The sequence below is a fragment of the Ambystoma mexicanum genome, chromosome 1q (genome assembly GCF_040938575.1).
Source record: "Ambystoma mexicanum isolate Mex_15411 chromosome 1q, UKY_AmexF1_1, whole genome shotgun sequence".
NCBI lineage: Eukaryota > Metazoa > Chordata > Amphibia > Caudata > Ambystomatidae > Ambystoma > Ambystoma mexicanum.
Window position 1 is genome coordinate 501,720,936 of NC_090922.1, and position 20,090 is coordinate 501,741,025.

Sequence of the window (20,090 nt, forward strand, 5' to 3'; positions counted from 1 at the left end):
CCGAAATACAGTCCCACAGGGTATGGGTAAACCTGGCTAGGGTACAGGTGACATTTGCCGACTTAAGTGCCATACTGCCCGACGTGAAAACTTTACGTGTCCAGGCGTCCATTTTTTTATCCTCTCTATCTGGAGGGATAGTTGGATAAGCAGTTTGTTTTGAAGTGGATGCTGCTTGAATGACTAAACTCTCTGGAGTCGGATGTTTATTCAAATATTCAGGATCCGATCCAGCTGGTCTGTATTTTCTTGGAAAAGTGCTGTCTGCAGCAGCAATGGTTTCTGGTTTCTCCCAGTTTTTCTCCACAGTCCTTTGAAGGGCCCTGTGAAAAGGGAGAACAGGATCCTTCTGAGGTCCCTTGACGATAATATCCGTCATGTCATCTTGTTCAAAAATGGGTGAATAATTACCCCAACCCATGTATTCAACTACCCTGGTCATAAGACCCCTGTACCCAGCATCTGCATGCTCTGCAGGATCAGGTTTGGCGAACTCTAATTCTGGGGATGTGTCAACTCCACTGGCAGAATGTAGAGTATCACTCAGGTCTCTCATTCTGGATTCCTGGTCAATAAGTTCTTCAGGAACTTGTCTTGTCCCATAAGTAACTCCCAAAGGAGTAACTTTGTCTTCTTCTTCTGAAGCAGACTCTTCATAAATTGCAGACATAGACTTGAAAAAGTCTGATCTGGGCAAAGGAGTGAATCTCCTTTCTTCCTCTTACATCTGCTTCGAAGGAAATGGCAAATCCCTCGAAGTTTTCGAGGGTGTCTTCGAAGTCTTAGAAGTTTTCGAAGATGACTTCGATAATGGCGTCGATGACGCATGTGGTTTTGGTGTCGAAATTATCGACGTCGAGGGCGTCGACGAAGTCTAAGTCTTCGACGATTTGTGTTTCTTGGCTGGCACTGGAGAGGTGCTCGACTCTCGAGGTTTCTTCGACGGTTTTACGTCGACTCAAGGTTTTTTGCATTCCTCGACGCTACTGGTTTTAGCCATAGTAGCCTTGGACTTCCCTTTGTCGTCCAATGGAGCGACCTTAGGGGTATGGCTTTTTCGAGGTTCTTTCGAGGGGGTCGAGGCCGCATTCTCAAAAACCTCCATCATCTTTTTGCGGAATTCTTCCCACTTACTGGGAGAATCCGATTTAGTCAGACAACGAATTGCTTCGGTCGACTCTGATGAAGAAGATGATGAGGGAGGTCTATGTCTCCTCTTCATTTTTTTCGATGACGACGAAGAATGTCTCGATCTACTTCTAGATCGAGATCTCTTCGAGTGCCTATGGCGATCCGATCCCTTAGAATCGGTCGCTTTCTTATGTTTTTTTGAGGCCTCCCTCCCCACCGACAGTTTACCTCTCCTCTCACGAAGAGCTTTTTCAGTCATCGATTGGCAGGAGCCGCAGTCGTCAGTTTGGTGACTGGAACCGAGACACCAGAGACAAATCCGGTGGGGATCGGTAATCGACATCTTAGACCCACACTCGGCACACTTTTTAAACCCAGTTCTGGGTGTCGAAGGTGTCGAAGATGATGACATTTTCTTCACAGAAAATAGAAGCGCGCCGTTCTCGATAGCGAAGCGATCGGAAAAACAGAACTGAAGCAACGGGCGCAGCTCGAGCTACTTATACCATCGGTGACGTCGACAGAGTACAGAGTACGTCGAGGGACAATCAACGCCACGACCTCGAGCACAGCGCCCTCTGCCGAGAATTTTTTTTTCCGAAGCAGCAAAGCTGGAGATAACGATTTATCACAAGATGAGGAATACGTGGGAGGACACAATCCATTCGAAAATGTGGTTTTCCATGGGTGCCCTGGGGACCACCCGGAACCCTTTGATAAGCATAAAACATGCCATAGCTGGACTCGTCACATATCTGAACTAATTCAATCACAAAATCCCTACACTCAGTGAAACCACACCAGCTAACTCTCCAGGCCCACATTTTGTTTTTTTTTAAAAAGCCTGCATCACCTACAGCACAATGGCAATCATTGCACCACCCTACCGGGCTGAACAACTCAACATCTTGGGCAGTCGACATAGCACTGGAAACCACTGCATTGCTAGACTCAAAACCAGGAAATGCAAAAAAGGAACACTCTTTCTCATACTATGCACCCTCTGGGGAAAACGTAGATGCACGTCCGACTGACCTGCATGCAGGAAGTAAAGGGAGACTGATGCTCAAACACATAGTCTAACACGGACTGCCGAGCCGCTGACCCACACCCCACTTTGCCCAGCCATACCCACTCCCGCTGCTACTGCCCCTCTCTCGCACCATCACCAGCAACGATGTTCCTCATAATCACCCTGTGATGCTTTGCTCATCAGCTAGGTTAACTGAATTCCCTATGGACGTTTACTTCCGTACATGCATATGCCCAGTGTCCTCATCTAACATCAAGAGGAAATTGCAGCAGAGGGAGGACGTATGGGCAGGTGTGGTATATGATGGTTCCAACAAGAGCTGACCACCAGCTCAAAAGGACCCCAACTTCAAAACACCAAAGAAACCGATGCAGGAAACCTTAAGCAATAGCGAGCTGCCGGGAGAACTCAGCTGGGAACCTGTCAATCGAACCACACTCACTAGAGTGCCCATAAAGCCGGCCAGCTATCGTGGCATTCAGGCTCTTTCAGGGGCTAGAACCAGCACAAAATATGGTTCATGGATGTTCATGCGGCTCTGAGCCTTGCCTTTTTCTGGCACTGCAGCATGCTTCAGGTTTCTCAAAGTGCTCAAGGGTGGCCAGAAAGCAGAAAGTTACTACTATATAAGACATGAAAACAAATGATTCATAGACAGAGCTGCAGTGGATGTTTGTCCCTCTACTATCCCAACTCTGTCTTCTAGTCATCCGCCTCGGAAGCAGACCACAAAGTTGGAATTTGTGATTCTGATGTAGGCAGAGGTGCGTGCGTTTTATGTGGAGGAATATAAGATTGTAAGAACCCTTGGGATGAAATATTCCTGGGTACTTCGGTCGTAATTTTAGGTCCTTAGAGTCATGGTGTGCATCTACCTGGTTTGCCTACAAGCCTCCACTCTAATATTGGATTTCTGGCAGGGTAGTAACATACTCAGCATGACTTCACAAACTAGTATGATACCGTTTCATAAGCACTAGGATTTTTGATTTTTTTATTGTTTAAAGCGCGGGCCTACCTTCAGAGAAGTGGAGCGCTGTACAAAGTGTCGGTAGCCAGCACTTGGGCTGGCACCTTAACAGTAGCTCAGTACTGTGAGTTGAGGTCTGTGCACTGGAATTAGTCCTTGGTCAGGTGTTGATGAAAAAGCCATGTATTGAGAGGTTTGCGAGCAGACACCGGGGTCGATTTCCAGAGGGTGGGTGCGTGACAAGAGAAGGATTGTGAGTCCGTGATTTGTGGACTAGTTGTGACTCAAGCTGGTTAGTCGATTTGCTGGGTGGGGAGCATGTAGCACCAGATATGTGGAGCTTAGCCACCAGGTATGCTGGTGTGCTACTCGGGACTGCGGAGGAAGCCAAAGTAGTACAAGTAGGATGGGGGTGGTAGGTCACATTTATGTGCACCCATAATAAGACGTGGTGGGCTGCTTTTTGGGGAGCCAAGTGAGCAGCTGGGAACCCCGTCAGGAGGGCCTTTCCCTCATTGGTGTGCAAGACTAGAAGGGCCCGCACTACAATCCGGAAGTACTGCGGTGGCATGAAGAGTTTGATTTTGTGAAGGGTGGAGATTCAGAGTTAGGCCTTTTTGGCCTTCTTGCATGCGTGTTTCTGGAAGGACATGTTGATGTCAATGGTGAGGCCTAAGGATTTTGCTGCGTCCGATAGTTGTGGATCATATCCTTCTAGGTGCATATAATTGAGTCACTTTTGGATAAGTGGTTGAGCGGGTGAACCAATGAGGGCAAATGCAGTCTTGGATGGGTTTAGTTTGGGGTAGGCAGTCGACATCCAGGATTGCATGATGGCTAGGTAATCACTGAGATGAAAGATGTCCCCTGCACCATTTACTCTCATGTACAACTGATAATAATCCGCATATTGGTGGATGGCTATATTGGGGTCTTTGAGGAGAGTGCCCAGCAGCTCCATGTAAAGCTTTACAAGGATTGATGAGGGGATGAGCCTTGGGGGACTCTGCAGAAGACCTGGAGTCTGTTAGAACGCAACAAGTTCATCTGGACAGCCTGGTGTCTGCTCGAGATATAGGAGGTAAACCAATGCAGGACAGTGCCAGAGAATCCAATCCCATCAGCAAGGAGGGAGTGGAAGATGCAGTGGTCGAATGTGTTGAATGCAGCTGAGAGGACGAGGAGGTATATGGAATCGGCCTTATCCATAATTTCGGGGGACATCATCCACCACCTGGATGGTGGCTGTCTCAAAGCTAAACTTGGGGCAGAACCCAGACCAATAGTCATTTAGGAGGTGAAGTTGTTTGATTCTGACGAGTAGTTGTGTAGCAAATACTCTTTCCAAAATGTTGCCAATAAAAACAAGTTCGTAATGGGCCGGTACTTGGCCAGGTCATCTGGATCTAGATTTTTTTTTCTTTTTCAAACAAGGTCGTATGAGACCAATCTTGAGGGTGACTGCGAATGGCCCTTCTGTGAGGGAGGTATTAATGATGCAGAGGAGAGAGTTCAGAGTCCGGCCTGTCAATTGTTTAAGGCCGGGATGATAAGAAGCAGGTTTGAGGGAGGCAGTCATTTTTAGGAGATTCGGGGAAGGGGTTAGAGGAGAGGAGAGAATTCAGTCGAAAGGGGCAACGTTGTTGAATCATTCCTAGGAGGGCGAGGCATTCCCGGTTGTGGGGAAGTCTGCAAACTTGGTTTCTAGCCCATTAACCAGGAAGGTTTTGTGATGAATCCGATGGGGTCATCACTTCTTTCCCGGCAGTGACCTCTCCCCATGTGGCCAGTGGACGGCAGCCACTTCCTGATCCTGACCCTGGGCGCAGCTATATGAGGGAGGATCACATGGGGGTGTAGGGGGAGACAACCTCTGGGGGAATAGCAGGGCGCCATCTGACAAGGCATGGTACTCCCCTTCTTCTCTTGAGGATACTCCATCCATACCCAATGCCTTAATGGTATATTGTTACACCCCCCTCATCCATCAAGGAAGAATACGGAAGACCTTTTCTCAAGATCTGTATGGAAGTCTCATGGAAACACCTTTTCAGACTACCTGCAAGTAATTCAGAGCAGACTTGCCCTTAAAGAACACTTACCCAGACTTTATATGTAAAGCATCAAGAATGGACTACCATTCCCATAACTACATGGATACTGGGACAAGGAAGATATGCAGAGCGGAAAAGACCAAGAGTACAGGCTGCTCCCGAGTTGTTGTGCGTGCATATATGTAGCTGGGAGATTTAAACAGCTGACTGGGGCACGCTGTTGGAGGGAGAAAGCTGCTTTTCTCGGTTTGGACCGAGCAATGATGGGGGTGCAGGGATTGCCATCGAGCCATCTGGATCAAGGAGGCAGAAGAGGAAGGCTGTTCGCAAGAGAAAACACGCTTTGGAATGCCAAAACCCAACACAGGGCTCCTGGGCGTTCACAGGTGTTGAGCAGCAGTTTTACCCGATCGAAGCCGGACACAGAGCAGAAGAGCACAGCAGGAACCGTGAGAGGCAGAGAAGTATAGGAATGGAGGTGGTGAAATAGGAAGATACACCGAACACCCGCCACTGGCTTGCCGCGGGAAGAAGGAAGTACGCCAGCAAGAGCCGGTGACACCCTGCAAGGGAAGCAGTGACACTGGGGCGTATCGGCAGCCATCCCACATGCAAATACATGCTAAGAAATCAAATAAAGTGCCGGAAAGAGAAGAAGTCAGCGGGCATTTTGTTGAATGGGAAACCAGAAGAAAAGAAAGAGACTTCAAGTCTGTGGGTGTATGCAATACACATTTAACAAAAGCCCTGGCAGGATAGTGTACGGGGCAGACACAGTATTAGATAAAGCAAATAGAGGAAGACATCACGTTTGGAAATGTATGCAAAGCCCACACGGGAAAAGCCCTGGAAGGAGAGTACACCAGCTAAAGTAAAGCTGCAAGTATGTGCATTTAAGAAAGCCCCGGCAGGAGAGTATACCAGGCCGTTGTAGGAGTGGTCATTCAAGAAAGTCCTTGCAGAAGAGTATACCAGGCAGTCACAAGTGTGTGCATTTAAGAAAGCCATGGCAACAAAGTATACCCGGCAATTGCAAGTGTGTCCATGTAAGAAAGCCCTGGTGGGGAAGCACACCAGGCAAGGACAAACTTAACAGTGTATAAGAAATATAGCACCTAAAGGGGTCCTGAGAAGGATCAGGACTAGAAAAAGGCTGTGTGAAACCAAGGAAAAGAAAGTGAAAACCTAGCAAGGGAGTATCCCATGTATCTTACCAAGATGCAAACTCATAGCCAAGTTGTTTGGGGTAATAGTTGTATTGTTGAACAAGAAAAGAGGAATGAAAACCTAACAAGGAAATAAGACGAAGACAAAGAGCCAAGTTGTTTTGTGTATCAGTAGCAGAGAGAAGAGATATCCAGACGAAGGGAACTGCTGCCTGGAGCAAGGAACTCTATTCCTCTAGAACCTTTGTGTTGGAGTTACACATTTTCCTTTTTGAAAATGTATAAATCACTCAAGGCCAAAAACCTTAGCCTTTTCACTTTAGAGTTCATTTTGTTAAAATGTGAGGACCAGAATAGAACTTTGGGCACACAACGTTTTACTTAGAAAATTCTGACATCCAACAGACCATTAGTTTTGTTTGAGCAACATACTCCTGCAGAATTGGATCTTTCATTGATTCACATGCTTTGAATAGAGTGCCACAGCAGTTAACAGTAAAGGGAGAAAGGCATACCTTATTGAAACAAGTGTTCTAGGACGGTTCTTCCGACTCTCGCTTCTGGCTCTCCTTGTCCCTCCATAGAGTAGTGTTTCACAATGGTGTGCAGCACTGCCCAGGTTGCTTCTCGGCAAATGTACGACAAAGGACTCCCCACCCATAGCACCGCTGATAACCCCACTGCTCTAGTGGAATGAGCACGAACGGGTCCTTGCAAGGGTCTATTGGCCTGAGTGCGTGCCTCTGAAATCGTTGCAGAAACCCATTTAGCAATACCTTGTTTTGAAATAGGTTGAGCCCTGTTAGGGGCCCCTAAAGCGACAAATAATTGAGAAGTGCATCAAAAATCCTTTGTTCGGTCTATGTAGAACTTCAGGACTCTCCAAAAGTCCAGTGAATGCAGAGATCGCTCTGCTCTGCTGGGGTAGACTGATTTGCGAAGAATACCGGTAGGGTTACTTCTGCTTGCAGATGGAACTCTGACAATACTTCGGGATGAACGCAGGGTTTGGTTTTCGGACGACTTTCCTCTTTTCAAAACTGAAATGGGTTTTTAACAGATCGCGCATGCATTGGATACTCGCCAAAAAGACGTGACTGCTACTAGAAAAGCTGTTTTCCAGGACACAAATTTTATATCCGTTGTTGCCATAGGTTCGAACAGTGGTCTCGTTAAGGCTGACAAAACAGTGTGATAAATCATCTTTTGCCAACAGTAGTAAGTATGGAAGGACCTAATGAGGTTCTATATTTAGTGGGTCCAATTGTTGTTGAGAGCACCATTTGCAACAAAGAATCCACTTGTATGCATAGTATGTTGCGTTCTGGCTGCATTTAGAATGTTTTTGCCTTCTTGTGTGAGGTACCTGTCCAAACTCGCAGAGGTCAGGAGCCAGGCCTTTTGAGTTGAGGGCCCCTGGATTGTGGTGAAGTACCTGCTGATTGCACATGGAGAGCAGGTCAGGGTCCTGGCCCATAGGGATCAGAAGGTCCCGGGTTAGGTGAATAAGATCGGAGAACCATGGTTGCCTTGCCCATGTTGACACTATTAGAATGATCATGCACTGGTAAGTCGTAATCATTTGCAGGACTTTGCGTATCACCAGCGTTTGGGGGAACGCATAGGCGAAGATCCCCCTCCCTTGATAATGTGAACACATCGCCTAGGGACTGGTGGTCTGGGTATCTGCGGGCCAACAGGGGACACTTCTTGTTCTCCCACGTGGTGAATAGATCAATGGCTGGTTTGCTCAATCTGTTGAAAATCTGTTCCAGTTTCCTGGTCGTGAGACTGGTTGTTGGCCCTGCTGAGTTGGTCTGCTGTTTCCTTTTCCTTTCCCGACAGGTGGTATGCCTGCAGGAGCATGTTTTTGATGACCCAATGCCAAAACCATTGGGCTTCAATGGCCAGTGTTCTTGATACCATACCACCTTGTTTCATTACATGATAATATGGTGGTTGTGTTGCCTGTCAACACTTTGGGGACCTTGTCCTGGAGTACTGGTTGGAACGAGCAAAAGGCCTTTGCAACTCCCTTTAGTTCTAAGATGTTGATGTGGAGTTTCGTTTCCGCCGGGGACCAATGGCCTTTTATTGACAGTTGGTTTCCATGAGCACCCTATCCTGTTAGTGACGCGTCTGATCAGAGTTTCTTGAAACGGAGGTTCCCTGAACGGGACTCCCTTCGCGATGCGAGATGTGTGAGCCACCATTGCAAGTTGTCCGAGTGTCGTTACTGTTAACTTGTTGTTCCAGGATCCTGCTAGCTGGGACCATCAATCCACTAGGAATTCTTGTAGTGGCCTCAAGTGTAGCCTGCAATGTTGGATAAGCGGTATGCACGAAGGCATGGTGCCCAATAGTTGCATGCATGCCCTGACAGACCCTGGTGCCTGGGTAGAATTTTGGGATCAAATGGGGTATCATCCCTGCCCTCTCTATGGAGGGGCGCACGCAGCATTCAGTGGGGTTTGATTGCACTCCTAGGAACTCTAGCATGTTTGATGGCTCGAAGCAGAATTTGCTTGAATTTATTGCGAAACCAAGGCGTGAGAGGTTGTTGGACACTTGTTGGATTGCTGTTCTCTCTGCTGGATGTGGCGGTGCTCGTACTAACCAATCGTCGAGATAGGGATACAAGTGGTATCCCTTCTTGGGAAAGATCGTCGTCGAATCTTGGCCTTTATCGTCGACGTGGAGGTAGTCGACGAAATCTTGCAGGTGCCCAGTTTTCCCAATGACGCAGTGGTCGACAATGACCAGGAGGGTGTTGTCGACTATGATTTTTGGACCACAGTGGAGACAGTTGCGCTTGCCTTCGCAGCACCTGATGCGGATTCCAACACAGCTTTAGCCCGTGGAGGTTCCCTCGTTGGCGAGGTCAACGGGCGGATGGATTTTCCCAATTTCCCCTCCTTTTTTCTTTTAAAAGAAGACAACCTTTCGTCTGACATACCCCATTTGTGGGTTCTGCGCCTGCCTGCTCCGACATCCACCACACTTCTGGAGGACTGCCTCTGAAGAGGGTATCTTCCTTCATTTAGCCATAGGGCCAGACTCCTTTTTCTGTCCTTGTTCCCTACATTTCACGGTCTTCCTGAATGTGATTGGGATAGAGACAATATATACACTCAGAATGCCTGTCTCCCTCATACACATTCTTAATGCCACATGACTGGCATCCCTTGTGAAGGACTGTTTTTCTTCCATTGATGTAAAAGATAAGGTATTTATCTGCACAGATGTTGAAGTTTCCTCATAAAAATGTATTCTTTTTTTTGTTTTTTTGTATTTCAGGTTTCTGCCCTCGTTTCTTCAGGAGAAAAAGCCTCAGACTCCTCAGCATGATGTGTGGTTAGAATCTGAAGATGGCCTCCTGGGTGGGGCTAGATATTAGACGTACCATTGTTTGGGGCAGAATGCACCCGAAAAAGACATAGATAGGCTCCTGAAGTGAGCTATAAAAGTGTTATATGCTATAATACTAATGTTACCGAGGTTCCCCAGCCTGTCGGCGGGGAATATTCAAGGCATGTGAATCCATGAAAGATCCAATGCTGGAGAACCATGTTTCACTGATGAACAGGGCATCAAGGTTGTTGTACGAGATGAGTGTTTATAGTGATTGCATTGAATGCCTTAGCATCTAAACAAAAGCTACGAAAAACAAAAAGCATCTAATGCCTTCTTTTTTTTCATTATTTTTTTAATGGGGGGGTTCCCCCAACCCCTGTTTTTCTACCCCTTAAAATCCATTATAATTAAAATAAAACATTTACCTTTGAAAAAAATGTATTAGATGCTTTTTTCGATGGTTTTTTTCCTCGATGCTTTTGGCATTCAATGCTTTGTATTCGATGCAATGACTGGATACTGAGATGAGGTCAGCGATCTCTGCAGCGTAACAACTGCTGAGTGAGCACTAATCAGCATGAGAGGGTGTGTGCATGGTTCGCGGGTGTTGGAAGGGTGATACGGATGTGGGTGCTGCCCAAGGCGCTTGGCCGTTTGAACAACGTGGTTCTGATATAGTATGCTGTGCTGTTATGCTATACTATGTCCTTTAATGCTCCATTACATTACGCAATGTATGCCAATTCAGGTTATTCTGTAGCAATACGTTTTGTTTGCTAAAAGCTAGGTTATTTTTTATGAGATATTAAATTATGCTCATCCGTTATATCCTATGATCTTTATCCAAAACAATTTGCCTACATATAGTGCTTAGAAGCGAATGACGTTTCGCCTAATCATATAAGTGGAGCTTCTTTACTGTCGTTGGTGATGAAGTAGCCCAGTACAGAGCTTTTTTTCCTACCCGAGCTGACGTGAAGATCATGGGAACACAACAGGGTTAGGAAAGTTTCCAGACGACATCACCCTCTGCCTCGGTTAGCAATCGTCCCAAGTCTACATGCTCATAGTTTTTGCAGGCAGTGTAACCTAAGCTTAACTTTCAACCACTGGCAGGTGGGATGGGGACCACCTTCCCCCTTGAGTGAAGGACCAGGCCCCCACCAATTAGAGAACACTATAATGATCGATCCTCTTTAGCCAGAGAAATCATTAGTATAGCCATCTAAAAAAATAATACATTGAAACAAGAACGTATATCAGCAAATGACTAGACCGGTCACACTCCCTCCCTCCACCCAAGCAACAAAAAACAGGAATTAGCAACATGCACCCAAATTTGGCACTCATTAACTTGCACACTGGTGGCTAATGTCTTTATAGATGTGCTTGGGTCAGCCCCCCCTCCCCGCCCACGGTCCACCATCCACCAGGCATACTTGAAACCGCTCAATCGATGCAACCTTTCCTGTAAGGAGCGGGCCTGTCAGCAGTTCCGATATTCCAGGGAGGCAGAAGATATATGGACTTGGATTTTGGCAGGTGAAACCTACTCTCTTGTTTTTGGGATAATCCAGTTTCTGAAAGAAAGTCTACATTTGAAGGTCCTAAACTGGGAATTCCTTTTAAGTTCATCTGAATATAGCGACCCTATAATTACCAGATGCGTACAGGTCCTTATGATAGAAGCATAAGAGGGATGGGGGGACAGATCAAGAGATGGAAATAAGGAATGATGACACTTTCTTGGTTGTTCTGCTATCTCCTTTCTATTTGACGAAAATTTAGTTTCCTTGTGTGATTTTATTAGAATGTAAATATGGATGAATTTTTTTTTAAGAGATGAAGGTTTGTAATAAACCATATATCTATATCTATAATTAAAAAATGTCTTGTACACATGTCGCACTCACCATGAGAATACCTTTTACTACAAAGATCGGCCGCACAAGGACAGAGTTGGAGAAAGAGGGGTATAAGGTGTGTGCAGAGCATACCCAGAAGGGCCTACCACTGGTTTAAGAGGGGCCCAGTCTTCACCAACCCATTAGAAACACAAAAGATCCCACCCTCACTTGCTGGTACTCAGGACCACTCTGCTATTGTCGCCCATATAACAGGGCATTTAAGAACATGTGGCCTCCTAATGTGCCCAAGCCTTAGGGTCCGGATGCTTGCTTGGTTTGCTGATGTAGTCTGGACCTTGTAGCAATGCAGCAGGCTCTAAAAGCACTCAAAAGCTTTAACACAGAAAGAGTGAAACATGTCCGGCGTTGCTGGTGTTCCGTCACATCGTTTGGGGGGCTGGGGGGATAGAGGACGGGGATGTCTTAACAATTCAGGATGGACTGCTCTCTTTGTGGGTGGGATCAAGCCAGATGTGTGCGTGGTTAGTGCCAGGAAAATGACAGACTGGAATGGTACCAAAAAGGAACTCCCAGGGGTTAGAAACATTTTTGACAATGTATTTCCATCCAAGACTTTTTAGTATGCTTAACGTGACTGACACTGCTCCGGCGCCAACACCCATTCAGAAGGGAGTCAGGGTACAAGTCATAAAAAGGGGGGAGAGGGGGTTTCGGGGGAACTCTACTTTCGCAATGGGATGTGAAGTCACCAGGAATTAGTGTTGGAAAATGTTAAAAAGGTGTGCAACTTTTAAATCTCCAGTCCCTAAATATGACATTTCACCTTTCGTGTCCATATTCCTCACCTGGTTATATGGTGCAGTAGTGAAGCACCCAGCCTGTGTAACTGGCAACCGCAGGTTCGAATCCGCAAGTCGCGTGTAAATTCCAACTGGAAAGATCCAAGTTTCGTGTTTTACACACAGCCTCTAAAATACCTAGGGGAAGGAAAAATGGGGCAGACACCCTGGAAGTACAAATGTCCCAGTCCCATCAGAGTTTTACACCACATGTAACGGATTCTGCCCAGTATAAAGGCCTGCCCGACAAGTGTGAGGCGACTGTCTGAAACCTTTGGCTATCTATGACTTCTGGAGCACAACTCACATCATCCGTAAGCAACATGGTCAATGGTGAGGGGATCATAGAGTAGTAGTCAAAAACATCCGCAGAAACACTGGTTACTGACCCCTGACCTAGCACTTTCTGCAGAGTACTTTGTAGTAATTCTGTGAGCGTGTTAACACCATTCTGCAAAAAGAGGTTTTTGCTTGCAGTTAGTGGGCCGGCTTGTATCATACCCTGCTGGAAGTCTGTGCGCCCGCAGCCGCGAATCAGGAGTGCGTCACCAGTGAAGGCCATGCTGTGATCCTGCAGGACGTAGGTAAGGCAGCCGTCCGTGTGTCCAGGCGTGGAGCGGGTCTCCAAAGCCTTCAAAGAAAAAAGAAGAGCAGGTAGTGAAAAGGAAGACAACTATTGTGTTTTTCCTGTACATACCACAGAGCCCCCATGCAGCACACCCCCCCCCCCATCAAGAGCGTGCACCTCAGACGGTATACGCAGGTGTGTGTACATATTCTAAGGCAACACAACCCATTGGTCAGTTTTAATTATTAAAAGCAAAAGCTCAATGTAAAATGGTTTGCCACTTAAAACTCTTGAGCCAAAAGCAGAGGCATTTTGCAGTGTCTTTCACATGGCACGGGGGAGTTTCACTCTCTGTGGGGTCCATCTGTGTGACAAGATGCGCGTCTTGGAAAGGTGTATGGGAGCGAGGGGTCCTCAGGCCCCCTCGCATCGTACGCGCCTCAGTACAAGGCTTGGACCACGTGCCTCCGGTAGTGGGATTGCCCCTTGCCCTTATGTAAAGTTAACCACGGTTAACTTCTACATAGATGGGACTACTGAGAAAGACACGGGGCATACATCTTTTGTGCCCCCTTTCGACTCCATCTTGGGTGAACAGGCCTCACTGCGATAGTACAGCAATGCTCAGCTCCCCTTCCACCGCGGCAGCCAAGGACAGACACACACAAGGCGCGCAGGCAGCTGGCTGGCCCCCACCCTTGCACTCCCCCTGCGAAGGAAAGCTCTGCACTTCCATTCTCACGCTGAAGCTGGAGAAAGTTGCAACAATCAATATGCTACAGTTTTCTTCCTCTGAGATCACTGTTCGTCTGAGAACCGGCATGTGAACCAGGATGAGCTAAGCACTTTCTGCTCGATTCGTCCTCATAAACGTGCAAGCCACCCACCCCCATTAGAACAATTTATTGCTATCCTGACCCTGCGCCCCCTGTCAGGTATTTCTTTCAAGTGCCAGACCCTCGCCTGTGCTGCGAAACCCACCCAACACACCCACTACTAACCTTAAGCATTTTTATTACTATATATGTTTTTACTTTTACTAATGTTTACTTGTAACCCACCCAACACACCCACTACTAACCTTAAGCATTTTTATTACTATATATGTTTTTACTTGTACTAATGGGTTAATGTAGAAATGTGACAAGTAGCATAAAATGTTTTAAATAATTTGTTATTTAGTATGTAACATATTAGCTTAGGTAGTGACCACTTTGACCGGACCCGGACCTGCATGGAGCACAAGATGTTTGACGTCCGTCAGCTACTCAGCCAACCAGGAGGAAGAGATGCACCCACACCTACAGCACCACACCGTCTGGCCAATCGGGTCCATTTAGTATTTTTTGTTAGAGTTACTTAACTAATATAAATGTTGGCACGGATGTAAATGTGGGAGAGTTTTTGGGTTATTTCCTAGCTGGAGAAATAAACCATCCTTTGAACTCTTGCAGCCGGGTCTCAGTGCCTCTTTCCCCGACAAGGGGCTTTTGTCTGCTATTTTATTTTTCTCTCACACGTAGTAAGCTGGGGAAAGGCACCTACAAAGGCAAAGTCATGTTCAAACCATCACAACTTTTAGATTTTGACAATATTCAGTTAATGTCAGGGGTGCAGCTAGGCACACATGTTGGGGGGCTAACCCTGCAAATGTTGGGATAGTGGTTAACTTCTGAGGCAGAGGGGCAAACTTACTTGGGTGGGGGCATCTAACTTCTTTAAACATTCTAGTGAGACTCTGCTGGCGCAGCGCATCACAATTTAAATTGCCTAAAAATGTACGCATAAGCATGCGCAAACAATGAAACCCGTTGGATTAGTAATCACCGGGTATTTATTAACTGTTCAGCCGAGACATTGTTTATGCTTTCTGGCCTGCTCTGTCCTGCTACAGATCTCTAGGTCAGCCAGGTCAAGTCAACATAATCCAAAATGTCGGGATGGCAGGAGGAAGCCTAAAGATCGATCTGCCCAATGGTAGTTGCACCACTGGGTAATGTTGCTCTGAAATATCAAGCCTAAAATGTAGGTGCTACTTGCAGTAAATGTGTATAGTCACAGCTTCCACTGACGTCCGAGCATGTGCTCAACGCCCTCGGTTAAAGCAGGGGGTTACAAAATGTGTATGTAGATCCGTTACCACGATGCCTCATTTAGTTGGGGGATCAAAAAATGGCACGGAAAAGGGAGAACATGGAGAAACAAACTATGTATTCTCGTATCTATACCAGATTTCCAGCACCGAGAGTGGCATTGGGCAGGTCATCCAATCTGTGCATTTCCCACACTCCATGCTGGGAATCGGCGGGCGAGACAATTTTGACAGGAGCACAGAGGCAGGGATCCCAGGTTATTCTTTGCATGCTTTCGGCGCCAAGAATTTGGTTTAATGGTGGCCGCCACATAGTTTTTTGGGGTGGCCGCCATTAAAGAGCATGGAAGTGATCTCATGGAATTTCACTTCCTGATGCAGTCTGACCTGCCTGGTCTCTGGGTTTAGCCAGGACACTCTGGGTTTACAGACTCTTCGGGAGAAGGCAGAGTCCTAGAATTTCTGGCAGTGCCACGAACTTCACCCATGCCTCCATGTAATTGCCCAAAAACAGAACAGACCAATCACATACAGGTGTGGGATAAGACAGAGTATGGTGTGCAAATCTTGCCCATGTTTGGCGTCCTGATCAGGCCCAATGAACAGCATAGTGTTTTTTTTGTTTGTTTTACAAGCGTGGGCAGAGTCTTCTGTGGGTATGGCCATGGCAGATGGGCAGTCGCTTACATGGGTGTAAGGGTGGCCTTGTATGACGTAAATCTCTGGGTTTTTGTTCGTAAAATGCTGGTCTGGATCATACCCGGCTTCATTTGCTAAAGAAAAACCCGGAGGATGACATAATCTGATGCCCCACAGCTTCCCCCACCTCCCAAGACGCCGCCCATCCATGCCGTCCTTGTCAAGCTCACAATCTCTGTGACTTATAGTCCTACTTTAAGGGGACCAGATTTTTTTAAAAAAACCTGGAGACCACCAGGGGACGCAGACATTATTGATGCCTGTGCCGCCGTCTCCCTCTCCAGGCACCGGTAAATGGCGTGACATCACGGAAATACTTGGCTTCACTGCATTCCAGAGACATATTTTAATTCCTGATCCATAGGAGCACACAATGGCAGAATAGCAAGTAAAACCGTGCCCGAACAAGGAGTGAATGCAACGTGTAGACCTTGGAGAGGCAATGCGAGGCCACCAACATGGCGCGTGCTGCCTGAGCAACGCGGGAACCCCCGCACAGTGAGGTCCCACATGGCGGCGACCGTCAAAAGGAGAAATTGAGAAGCATCAGCCTGCCCGCGGTGTGGAAGGAGGGACCCGACCCGAGTAGTGACGCCAGTAAGACAAGTCGGGAGGAAGACGCGGAGCAAGCAATAACTCCGGTAAGCAAGGCACACTCCCGATTAGCCAAGCGCGGCGCCCAGTCAAAAGTGAATTTAAAATACTTGCAGCCCTTCACCAGTAAAAGCTGCGCACACGGCACACAAGAAAGACCCGCTGCCTGCAGAGAGAGGCTCCAATGAGCCTGGGGCACTGGCCAGACATTGCAAATAGGCAAATGCACTTCTATGCGCGCCCCCCCCCCTTCCAAGCCTTGCAGAGCTGTGAGAAAGCAAGCAGGTTATAGCCTGCAGCAAGGGAGCGGCGCAGGCAGGGGAGCCTGGGAAAGACTGCGCGGACACCCGCCTGCAGTCAAAGAACAGTGGGGGAGAAAAGGAAGGTTAACAGCCCGTCCGGGTGGACTCATTTCATGCAGGGAACTGAGAACGGAGTGCGGAAGCTGCACGATCGGCACTCCTCTCAATTACAAGGCTGGCAGCAAAGCTATAGAGCTCCAATCCATCCTACACAAAGTGTGTGGGCAACTGAAAAGCAGTGTCCCCATCACGCAGACCCCACCATAAAAGACTTAGCCAGCAGGGAAGCGCAGGCACTAGGGTGCCTCAGTGGAAAGTAAATAATAAGAAAGGCCAACAAACTAAAGAACCACACAAAAACTAAAAAGGAACTAAGGATCCATCTACAGAACGAATACTCACGCCCGAACACCAGCAGGGGAGGCTTGCATCGGGCCACACAAGGAAAACAAACACCAAAGTTTTGGCCTTCCGGAGACCTGGATCCAAATACGGTCTTGAAATTGAGAAAATTTAGCCGCGAGTCATCAGGTATGGAGCAGGATCAGGGGCAGCCCTTGCCAGAAATACCCGGGAGCCATCGGGACATCCGCCTCTTACTTGGGGAAATTCACTCGATAAAGTCTGGTCTCACAGAAAAAGTCTCCAACTTGCAGGCGAGAATGGTGCAAGTGGAACACCGGATAGAGGCAGTGGAGATCAACCAGCTGTCGGTTGACCTTGCAGTAATAAAAAGCGAAGCCAGGTTCCAGGACCTTGAGCAAAAAGAGAGTGACACTGAATTAAAGCTCGACGACCTAGAAAACTGAGAGTGAAGATTCAACATACACATCTTTGGCCACAGTGAGAAACAAGTAGAAACACCAGCGGGGTTAGAAAATCATGTAAAAGCCTTGGTAACATTCCTGTTTGACTCAGCAGCTGCCCCGAGTTTGAAGTGACAGAATACACAGGGCTGGGGGTCCCCCAAACGGCCCACGATCAGTTCTCGCCAAGTGTCATTACTACAAGCAGAGACAGGCCATCCTACAAAAAGCAAGAGAGAAAGAAAGAACCCAGCGACTTTGAGGGATCCAGTGTCACAATATTCCAAGACCTCTCTGCCGCTACACTTAACAGACGGAGAAGCTGCCGTCCACTGACAACCAGGCTACAGGAGCATGAAATTCTTTATCGATGGGGCTTCCCCTTTTTGTTTTGAATATGAAGGGGAGGGATCCCGTGACACTGGAGGAGGAAGCCCGGGAGATCCTGGAGGGCCTACAAGCAGGCACATGTATTGTCGGCAGAGACAAAGCCAGAAGACCTGGGGGACCAATGCACAAGACTGCACCCTCGTCGCCAAGGATAGGCAGAGCCCCAGGGACTAGAAAGTACAAACAATACAACACGCCTTGAAAGCCCAGTCCCCCGGCGATAAGGAGCAGTTTCTCTGTTTGGGTTTAAATGCTACCTGAGCAGAGGCGGAATGCGGAGCCTAACAATATGGGCAGAACGGTTCATACGCTTGTAACCATAGACAACAAGTTCATATCCTTTACACAGTCATAAGCGCTAAATTGCGGTTAATGTTAAGTCACGTTGTGGGATGCACCCGCCAACAAAATTCTTTAAATTGTTAGTTTTTTGCATCTGCCCGGAGAGGTGCCCTTTTTCTTTAAGGGCATCTCAGTTGTAGAAAAGTGCTGAAGTGGGCCATTTTCGCAGGTGAGGGGGCGAGAATCAGATGAAAAGTGAAATATTTAGACACCAAAGTTGCACCAATTCTACCTTGAAAACCAGTCAATCAAAAGCATTTCACGCACTTGACAATAACCTTCACTGAAACGCCCCACCATAAAGAAGTCAAGAAACAAAACTTTGCATTCCAATATGGCACTACTTGATGGGATCAAATTTGGTTCCCTCAATGTCAAAGGCCTAAACTCTCTGCAAAAGCGCTCTGTGTTGGTTAGGGAATTCATACTCTCCAAACTAGATGTCCTATCCGTGCATGAAACGAAGTTTGTGCAAGGGAAAGAATTCAGGATCGCAGGTAGGGAAAAAAGGAGGTAGACTGAGTTTCGGGCGGGGTGACAAGACGGGAGGTGTTCGTATTATATACAGGAAATCAGTTGGCCTCCAAATCGAGCAACTACACAGGGGGGTGGAGGGGAGTACCTGGTATTGAAGGGGAAAATAAGATTGCGCACAGTTACGTTCCGCTCTGTGTACGCACCCAATCAGAATCAACTAAACTGAGTCTCTTTGACTTCCAAGATAGCTGGAAAGAGGACCCACTAGTGTGTGGAGAGGACTTCAATATCATATTGGCTTCTAGTTTAGACTGGCACTCCATGAAACAGGGGGGAAATCCACCGGGTGGCTCATGAGAGAAAGTTTTACGCTCACATGGTCTCTGCGGAGGCGTTGGGGCGTGGTTGCTGCCCTCCCTGGGGTGAGGTCGCTCGGGTCCAACTTCTCCTTCTGCGCTTATGTGGTGACTGGTGGTAATAGGTGATGCTGCTCAGGACTGCTTCTGCGTGGAGAATTGGGGGCGAGAGTATGCCAGCTTGTGCACCTGATCCCCTTCCAGACCCCTTCTCCCAAACCGTGGTACCAGTGGGATGCACTGTCCCTGGAAAGCTCACCTGTTGATTAGTTTTGGCGAGCACTCTGTCCTGCTGCTTCTGGCAGGGGCGCTTGTATGATCTGGACGGAGTTCCTTCACTGTTCCCTTGCAAGTGGTAGTCCAGTCCTGCTGCGACTAAGCCACTATACTTCAGGTAAGTGTTCCTGTTTGCCTTTGTCTTTCCTCGTTCGTTTTTGTTGGATTGTAAAGGTTTTTACTTTTGATTTTTGCTCTTTTGCATATAGCTATGATTTGGCTTCCCTTCTTGGAATACTATACTTAAAACAGAAATGCACTGAATGGGGAGGAAGGGAGGTAAGCGTGAGGGAGCCCATCAAAGACTCTAACACTTCATAGAGTGCCCATTGTCTTAGACTATGTTAAAGTGGGACAAAATGATGAAATGCCAAAAGAAAAATAAAGGGATTGTGAAGGGCAACCCAAGCTCATCGGGAGATTTGTTTTGAGAGGTATCAAGTATAAGAAAGTGCACCGTTTAGCGCTAGAAAATATTCTGATGTGTGGGAGGCGGGGGAAATGAGAGGGAAAGATGTGTGTTGAGGTCAATGCAGAATAGCACCGGTTTGGAGACAGCATTGGTTTAGGCCGTCAGGTGACGGTTGACTCCCGGGCGAATCCCAATTGGGTCACAAAGAAACCAGATGGAAGGAAATATGTGATGTTTTCTTCTTTATCATGAGGTTGTTTATTATCCTAATACCATTGCCCATGTGATGTAAACATGTGAATTGTGACGTTCTTGAATTTGCTGTAAAACCGATTAAAAAAAAAAATGTAAAAAAGAAAAA

General features: G+C 47.2%; 1 protein-coding gene across 1 annotated transcript in view; it reads right to left on the minus strand.

The window, feature by feature from the left end:
• The window catches only part of ETHE1 (ETHE1 persulfide dioxygenase), a 161,369-nt gene that overhangs the window by 60,403 nt on the left and 80,876 nt on the right, over positions 1-20,090 (minus strand). Inside the window, exon 4 of the mRNA XM_069640854.1 lies at positions 12,917-13,046. Within this exon, the coding sequence (XP_069496955.1) occupies positions 12,917-13,046 (130 nt within the window). The remainder of the gene's footprint in view (positions 1-12,916; positions 13,047-20,090) is intronic.